At 41.1% G+C, this 10161-nt stretch overlaps 1 protein-coding gene across 1 annotated transcript; it reads left to right on the forward strand.

The window, feature by feature from the left end:
• The first annotated feature begins 2338 nt into the window (after positions 1-2338).
• On the forward strand, positions 2339-6895 carry nrros (negative regulator of reactive oxygen species). The gene is made up of 3 exons (XM_061093769.1): positions 2339-2457; positions 3758-3872; positions 4820-6895. The coding sequence occupies exons 2-3, from the start codon at positions 3771-3773 to the stop codon at positions 6770-6772; spliced, it is 2055 nt and encodes a 684-aa protein (XP_060949752.1). The 5' UTR covers positions 2339-2457; positions 3758-3770; the 3' UTR covers positions 6773-6895.
• Positions 6896-10161: the final 3266 nt, after the last annotated feature.

Raw genomic sequence — 10161 nt, forward strand, 5'->3', positions numbered from 1 at the left:
AAAAACAACAGACACCACAGTAATGGACACTAAGCTCATGGATTATGATCTATTGAATATGTGCTAAGAGCTAAGGAGCCATATATCCAACTACTTGTCCCATTCTCTGATAATCTACCTGTGTATCCTAATGTAGCAGCATCTAAAGCGTCCTGTCATTCTGTCCTGGTCTAATCTCTGCATCTTGTTTTGACCATGCTGTGTTTCTGTAAGTCTGATCCTGGGACTGACTGTACCCGTGTCCTTCAGATCACCACCAAACCTATTACAGCTGCCTCAGAGTGACTTTCTTCCCGCTTATCGACCCATCCCTTGCTCATGTGAAAACACATAAGCAAGACAACTGGTGTGATAATGTGGTAATGATTACAGAGTACTCGTGGGTCAGAAGACTCCTTTCTGGGGACTTCTAAAGCATGTAATATGTCCTATTTCCACAAGAGGACAGTGATTATCTTGTGTTTTGTGTTATGTCAACAGTTATGAGTCTTACGCCACAGAAAGGCCTGATCATGTGCAGTGTGGTGTCAAGCAGGTTGTCTTTTAATCGATCTACGTGCATGTTTGGAAGATATTAGATGGAAGACTAACTATTTGTGTGTATCTGTTGTTAAGGAAAAAGGGGAAAAGCTTGGACATTGAGAATTCTTCTTCATATTGGGGTGTTGTGGGGTGAGTTCTGCCCAGACCAGCACCCATATGGAACTGTACTCCCAAACTGGTATACTAAAAATGCAAAGCTAATTTTCATAGTACACCGTAGCGTCCATCAGGCAACAGACAAAGAATACTTTACAGACTTCAAGTGTTCACGCGATTGCAATCTGTCAACATATGTAAAGGGCCATCTGAAGCCAGTTCACAGGATTTCACCAGTATAACAACTGAACCTGTGAAGAACTGTGTCTCCACTGGGAGAGTTTGAAACTCACTTTTTGGATCCATGAGGTCAAACAAACTGCAGAATTTTCTTTCTCGTTGAACAATTGCAAAGCTGAGTTTCTCTCGAAAGAGAAACATTCATAACCACTTAAAATGAGCCTTTTTCTTCCCAAAGTGAAAGTTTCTGTCATTTCAGGTAGTTCTTATGATCACACTGATGCATGTTCTGATAAGTTTGGATTTAATTAGTTATTTCATTTGATAAAAATGAGGTAGACGTTGTGATGTTTCAGCTTCATATATCTGGACAGTGGGAGGAAGTGGAGATGCATCGTCCATCTTTACATGATGAACAGATCTAATGGAATAAGGGGAGAAGGACATGCAGCCTTCAGCCACCAGGGTGCCCCCAAGGTTCTTTTTCTCTGGTGCGTTTTTTTTTTTAAGTGGCCATTGTTCTGAAGCATTGCTGCCCCACCAGGTCACTGGAGGAACTGTTAGTGTTGTTGGGAGCAAAATGTATTTATATAAAATTTAGAATTAAAATACATTTTACAGTGGTACCAACCAGCTTATGCTCTTTTTCTTTCTCAGATAGTTGACTTTGCTGAGAGGACATGAAAGTCAACATGGAGACAATCATGTTGCCACTCATAGTTGGAAAAGAGTCAGAAAACGAGACCCACAGATGTCCAGTACGAAAACAGGAAGGACTCACCAACAAATCAATTCTCCAAGGACAGGACCATCACTTCCTGTTTCCTAATTCCCTATTCTTGCACCCCTGCAGCAACACGTTCAGAAATTGTCTTAACTGAAAGACACAATAGACCTAAAGGTGCTTGAAGAAGCTGGTCCACAAACACACATAAAGGCAGAGTTTACTGAAGGTACTTGAAGAAGCGGTGATATTGAAACTAAAGCATTGGAGGACTTGTTTTCTCACTTGTTGCACGATCCTGTAATATTATTTGTGCTTTTCCATCAGTCATCCTCTTGATTCCCTGTCTCACGGTTCAAGAGCACTATGACCCGTCTGCATATTACTTTATACACAGAGAGTTCAGTGTCTCTTTGAGTGTAAACATGTGTTTTGTGCTGCGAGAGGCCGAAGATCAGGCAGGAAGGGTGTGTGCCGAGCGATTTCCTCTCTTGTAGGTTGAATGATCACACCGAGCCGAGAGTGTGAAGGGTGTGTTGTCACTGGTTTTTGTGGTGGCAGTTGTGCTACCAAACCATGCTTGACTCTTCAACAGCATTTCTGTCATGGGGTTTAGAGGTAAAAAAGAAAAAAACAATCTGCAGTGCTGGTTGAAAGCTGTTACGCCTGCACTCGCCTTCCTGTGGCCCTTGAGAACCTCTTTCTGATTGCAGCTTGTCCATGTGACTTGGTTTCCGTTGCCTGCCTCCTGCTTCCGTGAATAGTAAAAAAAGAGGCATCAGTGGTTCAGCGAGAGCAGAAGCAGGCAGCCGAACTTCACACACGAGAACGTGCTCTGCAACGGCCAGTAAACCAGCGTTATGGTCAGGGGATCAACCATCGGTGGCTTGGGAAATCTTCACCTAACCACCAGGGTAAGTAAACGCACTGTGCACTCGTCTATTGTGCAGCTGCATGCACGCGACTGCTGAAAAAGCAAACATACATGCTGTGTCTGAATTAAGAATATAAATGCATATTATCTTTCGCCTCTTTGAGACACGTGACAGAAGAAAATATATGTCATTTAGTTTTTACACAGCATTTTCTAACTTAATCTTAACTCAGCGGTAAAGACTGTTGAAAAAAAGTTGCACCGCTATTCCATATTTATATTATTGAATTGCTTAGAGGTGCATTGGAATGATGTCACTTGAATTATGTATTGCACACATTTATGCTTGATTGTTAAATTATTTAGCTTATTGACACAATATCACATCAATTTAATAATTCAGTTTGAGTTTGTATCCCTAAATATTATTTGAATCTTTTTTTACTTTGAAGAATAGAGCGCTATATACTCTGCATTTGTGCAATATAACTTTGTGTGTTACTATCATATATCATGCGGTTTTCTCACAAGCAAGTTTTAAAAAGTTCAAAAGTACATATAAAAGTAGTGTTGTGTAAAATGTCTATGTTACAAACTGCAAAGGTTCATCACTGTCAGCCATGTGGATGGGCTGGAAGTGTTTATTTGAGCTGTGGTAAAATCGAGCGAGAACAAGATCTTGAGATAACGTGTTGTTAACCTGAAAGTATTTTCCCTTTTTTACATCATTAAAAAAAAAAAAAAATTAAGTTTGAAAAAATTGAAATAAAGGAACTCCATATTCAGTTTGTGTTGCTAGCGGTTTAAAATCTTGCGAAAGGCAGCTGCTGCGACATCACAGAGGGGACATTCAATCTCAACAGAGTAGGACAGAATCCAACATTTATCAAATTATTTGACCCTACATTTCACTTTGACATCTTCCCACACTGTGTAGGCTCATCTTCATTCAACAGATATTAAATCTACATGTTATGGACACAAACAATCCACATTCAGTACAGGACCTCCACCCTGAGAGACATGCGAAGTGGACACGTCATTCTCAAGACGCCGATAGAGCCTAAGATATGACAGCAAAACTAATTTGCTGAAAGATTCAAAGAGGTGTTCGATAGGACCAGACCATACAACCTTCAGAATAAAATAAATAAATGAAAATCCCAATGTGTGGACATTTTTAGTTTTTTCATGATACCAGACTTTACATTCAAATCACTGGACGCAGGTATTAAGAAGTTGTAAATTTTTAGATTAAATTAAATGAATGGATCTAATGTTGTAGAATAATACATCATTCAGTGTCTAATTTCTCTCTCCCTGTGTCTTGTTGTCAACAGTAAAGATGTTAAAATGCCGGTCCACGGACTCACTCCCATCCTGCTCTGCTTGTTACCCATCTGGATTATACCGAGCCCAGCATCGAGTCATCCACAACTCAGCGAATGTCGGCTGGTAAGAGGTCTCACCTTCACTCGGCAGCTGGGTGTGAAATCTGAGGAACACTATAAAGTCCTTAATAATTATGGTTTGGTCCGAAGGCCCAGTATCTGGTTGTGTGTGTTTTTAAAATGTTCATGATGAATGAAAGAACCAGCAATAAAGAGTTTAAGATTTTAAAATGTAAATGATTTAAACAAGATGAACCCAAAGAAGCCATCTTCACTTGCAAATAAATCCTGGGAAATAAATTGACCGGTTTATTAAATTGCAACTAATGTGCCCTTTATTAAATAAAGTAAAAAACAAATCCCTGGATCCGTCCCCTGATTTACTGAACACTTTTTTGGTATTTCATGAAAATCAGGTGAATTGTTCTGCATAATCTCGCCACATAAAACACAAACAGACAAACACGAAAACTTAACCTCCCTGGCGGAGGTAAAAATATGTATATTTTTATCACAATGTTTGGACTGGTCCTGTGAATTGAACAGCAGAGCTTCTGGTAAACTTATTCTTTCTCGATTTTGATTTCATAAGTCTAATATGAAGAGTCTCACTAACGTCTTTGTGAGTCTATGAAGTGCTGTCTTGTGCTTTTTGTACTTGAGCCTGGTAAAATAATGAATTTACAAGAAGGCCAATCTCTTTGAGGAATAACACTTCCCTGATGCAAAACATAGCCTATGTGGACTTAACATGCAAAGGCTATTGCAGGAACGTCCTGTTCCTGTTAGATTTCTGAAAACATTTTTGTCCCTTAAACAAATAACACAAACACATATAACTTATGTTTGGATTGCATACTTAAAGCTAGGGATGGTAATCCTGGGAAAGCTAGCAAGAGCAGGCTACAGTATTTAACCATCCGTCTCGGCAAAACTAAACCCCTGAAACACACACTGTCTGTCAACTATTGTTTCTGTAACCCTATGTGTGTACTCTCCTTTTCTCTGCAGATACAAAGAACAGCTCTCTGCAACGATGCCAAGCTCAGTTCTGTGCCTCCAGGATTACCACGCAACATCGAGGAACTTCAGCTCAACTACAATCACCTCCAAACACTACAGGACGACTCTCTGCTCCGTTACCCTTCACTAACCAGTCTGAGCGTAGCTTGTAACAGTTTGGAGAAATTAGAATCAAACACTTTTCAAGACTTAAGCTTGTTAGAAAGCCTCAACTTGGCAAATAACTCCCTGTATATTGGCTACCCAGAAACCAGCCAGGCATTCAAGAAGCTACCCGGTCTCAAAGTTCTGGATCTGTCAGAGAACAAACTGGAGGATGAAATGGCAGCCACTCTTCTCCAAAATCTGACGTCCTTGGAGTACCTCAATCTTTCTGGAAACCTCTTGCGGAGATTGGACGAGACCTCGTTCAGGGACCTGAACAAGCTGAAAGAGCTCAACCTGCAAAGGAACATCATATTTGAGATTGATGGAGCCTTTGGCAGCAATTCCAAGCTCCAGCGGCTCAACTTGGCCTTCAACTACCTGCCTTGCCTAACAGACTTCCACATGACCCACCTAGTGGTCCTCAATGCCAGCCACAACTTCATCGAGTGGTTCATCTCCAGACAAGACCTTAATGACACTTTCCAGCTCGAGACACTTGATCTATCAGATAACAAACTGCTCTTCTTTCCTTTCTTGCCCAGCCATAGTCACTTACGCAACCTTTACCTGTCCCACAACAGCCTTAGGTTCTACGAACAGCTAGCAGACGATGCCCCGTTACCTAACTCGACGACAACTGTCGAGTTCTACAACCTGAGGAAGTATGCGAGCAATGTGACTGCCGAGTTGTGGGATGACAGTCTTCATGGGGACATCTCTTCTCTAGAGATTTTGGATCTAAGAGGAAACCAGGTAGAGTATTTCCCCCACGGATTCATCCAGAAAATGCCCTTCCTGTCCAGACTTCAAATGTGCACCAACTGTTTGGAATCCTTAAATCTAACATCCGAACAGTTCCCTGGCAGCTTGTACGAGCTGGACATCAGCAACAACAGACTGAAGCAGGTTGTAGCAGATGAAGGAACGCTGACGGTTCTTGGCAATCTGACCTACTTCAACCTGAGCCTCAATGATCTCGAGTGGTTACCCTCGAGATTCTTTTCCTCACTGCCAAGCCTCATATCCGTGGATCTCAGCTACAACCACATTAACATTTGTCTCTCTGAGGAAGCTGAGATCAGTACAGACCGTGTCTCAGCTTGTGTGGACTGGAGAAATGTTGTGTCCCTTGGGCAGCTTTACCTCAAAGGATGCGACCTTAAATTAATTCCATCGTCTGCATTTGCAGGGTTGTCGCTAACGCACCTGGAACTGTCCGATAACCCTGGACTCGTCCTACAATCAATACAAAGCCTCAGCAGAACTTTGCAGCATCTAGGTTTAGGAAACACTCACATACAAGACTTTGACTTTTCCCATTTTAAACATCTGAAGTTTTTAAACATTTCAAGGAACTCTCTCGCCCACCTTTCCCCTTCCCTCCTAACTCTTGATCTGAAAGTGCTCGACTTGAGGGACAACAGACTGTCCACTATCCCCCCAGGTCTGGCTAACGCATTAGCTCCAAACCTGCAGATTGTTTTCCTCACAGGAAATCCGTTCAACTGCTGCCAAACAGAATGGTTCAGGACCTTTGTAAATTCAAAGACAATCAAAATGGTCGGACTATCAGACATTGAATGTGAAGATCAAGTCCGGACACAGCAATTGCAGCACTTAGAGTCATCTGTGTGTTTCAACAAAGCTGGGGAATCTATATACTGGTACATTCTGCTCTTTGTATCCATAAGTCTTTCATTTGTTGGCATTTCAGTTATGGTTCTTCTCACGTTCAAGCCCCAAATGATGAAAAAATCTATTAAAAAGAGGTGTCTGAAGTCTACATCTTATTAAAACTGTAATCTCCACAGCATATCACTGAGAAATGTTTACTGAATGTATTTTGGTAATGAATTGAATTATCTGTAAAAGTGTCTGCATTGATGAAGGAGCAATCGTAAAAGAGTATGTAAATAACATTGTGTTGAGTTTTTCTTTACATTGCTTAGTTTCGTTCATTGAAATGCGGCTCTATACAACTATATGACATCCTTATGTAAAACTGTGGCTGAGTTCTTGTGGGTGCATGCGTGTGAGTGTGTGTGCGTAAGCTTGAGCGTGGGTGTATGAGTGTGTCAACATATGCAGAAGTAATGTGAGGCAAGCAGTTGCTATAAGCAGCAGAGGAAACATGAAATTTCCTGTTTTGCTAAGATGTGCAGCAACTGCCCAGTTCTGTATCTCGGGGAGGAGGGGTCTGAGGTTTCCCTGCCAGTGAAACATGAAGTTCCAGGGTATTAAATCCATATATTGATGTTTGTTAAGTCGATTGTTTTGTACTTTTGTCAGAAAACACAGTGAGAGGTCACTAAGTTTGAACAAATATATCCACAGACCACGTGAGCATTATACTGTTTAACAGGGGGCATATCAGCCATGTGTCACATACAGTGCAAAGACATTTTATGCCTCTCTGCTTGTGTTCATGTGTGCAGTTGCCCAAAAGCAGGGGTTGATCTAGCTGCAGCAGAACGCTGGAGGCTTAACCAGAAAGAAACCAGAATACCGCTGTGGTGATGCTCAGGGTCATGGTGGTTTGAGCTTAAAAAAAAGTGAAAGAGGAGCACAGCCTCATTAAAAGCCTCACATTTTTACATATCTTTTACAAAACAACGTCACCGCTCTCTCAAAGAGCCAAAATAGATCTGAGCGAGTCTTCCTGTGCAGCGCAGCGATGATTAAGCTTTATCATGCAAACAAGTTCAGATAATACAAAGCAGAGACAACTCTGGGAAGCACCTCACTTTTTCATTTTCAGCTCACCACCATTCGCCTTATAAACAACGTGAACCATGACCGGGCGTACACATCCTCTGACTTTATCAAGAATCTTAAAAGAAGAAGAAATCGGTGAAGTGATGCTCGTCCGGTAAAAGGCCTCAACAGCCTTTTCAAAGTCGTAGAGTTGCAGCTGAGAAATCATCTTTTGCGGAAGGCCCTTTGACACTTGTGAGAAACTGTTGACCAAGAGGAATTTTATTTGATTAGTCAACTGTTTTATGTCAGGAGTCAGAGGATATATGAATTATGTCATAGGGCAACGCACGCACACACGGCAGCCAAACCTTGATAAGATCTTTGTCAGTAACGCAGTGAATACACTGGAGGCAATGACCGGTGACAACATACGTGCTACATATGAATAACAAAACTGTCTTTATATAGCTCAGCAAATCTGCCAGACCCACAGTGATGCTGCTGATCTGTCTTTGTAAAACACTGTAGTAAGAGGGTCCGCACTTGAGGTGTGTTACCAAATAAACACAGCAATACTCTCCACCAGCGGTTCGTCTTTCAAGTAGTGGTCAGTTTCTCAACCATCAGTGCACATGGGAAGGGGGAAGTGAAATTTGGCCAAATGTGGTCAAATGAGATTGATTTGTAAACATGAGCGTGCAGCGCATATTGAGTAAACGTGAATTTTACCACGTTATAACAGAAATTGTCAGGGTCTCGTACGCAGTGGCGGGATGTTATGAAGTACAATTACTTTGTTACTGTACTTAGGTACATTTTAATGTATCTGTACTTTATTTAACTAGATGTATGTTCATGTACTTTTCATGTTTACTCCACTATATGTATATATTACTACGCCATTACATTATTACAATGCATCATGGTTACATGTTCACATTAAAGGGATCAATAATGAGAGGGGAATTGGTCTATTGGCCCAATCAGAGCAGGCAGGTAACATAAGACCCTTACATATTTTTTTGGACTTTCCTTTTCCGACCTGAAGTGTAACAGTCTGTTTTTAGACGAGTGAAGAGACACCTCAATATGCGACTGAGGACCCCCGTGCATCAAGTGAACTTAGAGCGAGTGCTCAAATGGCAGATGCCGACAAGTATTTTTTATTCTCTTGTGCAACATGGGAAAGAAAATAAGGACCGTTTAAAGAGGAAGGGTTTTTTTTCTCAGGCAAGCTATCTCTCATCTGATGATTTCAAGTCTTACTTTATCTGAGTGGGTGGGTTGTGCTTATTTGGAGCCATAAAGACAGATAGAGTGTCAGGATACTGTTCAGCTGTGGTTTCATGACCAAACAACCTTTTTGGCTAAGGTCAAAGGTTAACGGTTAACTCTGAAAATATCTGTCGTTTCCTTTACGTGCTGGAAAATTAAAAAAAGTTGCCAAATAGCTTCTCAGCAAAAGGCAGCTGTCATTTTGCAAAACTCCACTTCCTCTTAACCCTTCCTGCTGATATGAGCAAGATCGCTGGACTTCCTGATTAGGCAGGAAGCACTTCATAGCAGTTGTTCATTTTGTAGATAAAACTTGCTGCTGGAATCTTGCTTTGGTCAGAGAGGAACCCAAACAACACGTTGGGTCGAGTAAAGCCAATACAGTGCAGTATACTTAAATTAAGACATTTGATCAAAGTGAGTCAGCCCAGAGTCACACCAGGGCTGATTACGATACGATTTGTTAAGATAACATACGCACAAGGCAAAAACTGCTTTGAAATAAGCTCAGAATTAACAGTGAAGAGAGTTTTAAGGACACAACCAAAATATCTTTTAAGGTTTGCTTCAGAAAAATAATCTCTCTGTTCCCGGCATGATTCTTTCCTTTGTCTTTATGTGAAAACAATGTTTGGAAAGTTTGGCCTGGAGCAGGGAGCTGCTTGTGTTAAACAATTTCTCATCCCCGTCTCATTTGTTCACAGTATTTAGCTCATGATTCTAAATCCAAATCATTTGTTGCAGATCCTCAGTCCATTATTGAGATCGGACATATGCAAACTACCTATATAAAATGGTATTTCACCTTTTCGTAATTTTGTAAAGCAACATTGGGAAAACCCTGTTTAAGTCCAAATAGTTATAACATAACTAAAGAGTAGATGTGTTATGAATGTCATTTGTCTGTTGTGCAATTTGTCTGTACCAGTCATTTTTCCACCGAACTGTTTTGGCCTTGACAGTCATGCATGAGACATGAGCAGGGGTCTTCATCACTCTTCAGACTGAGAGGATGAAGTGGTTCTGCCAAATCACTGACACTGGTTCAATTAAATGAGTCTAATAGTATGAACCATGTAATGTCACAGAACACACACTGATCGTGTTACCTGTTCTGCCCCCTAGTGGTTTACACCATGAACAGCAGGGCTCAATGTGAAGCACTGGAAATTAATGTGCATTTACAAGAACAAATGAACTCTTACAACCTA

This window comes from Limanda limanda, chromosome 20 (genome assembly GCF_963576545.1).
Source record: "Limanda limanda chromosome 20, fLimLim1.1, whole genome shotgun sequence".
In the NCBI taxonomy this organism is placed as follows: domain Eukaryota; kingdom Metazoa; phylum Chordata; class Actinopteri; order Pleuronectiformes; family Pleuronectidae; genus Limanda; species Limanda limanda.

Excerpts from the sequence above, each read along its gene's own strand:
- nrros (XM_061093769.1), top strand. The coding sequence starts at position 3,771 with ATGCCGGTCCACGGACTCACTCCCATCCTGCTCTGCTTGTTACCCATC. Across the intron at positions 3,873-4,819 it reads AACTCAGCGAATGTCGGCTG|ATACAAAGAACAGCTCTCTG; the intron begins GTAAGAGGTCTC and ends TTTTCTCTGCAG.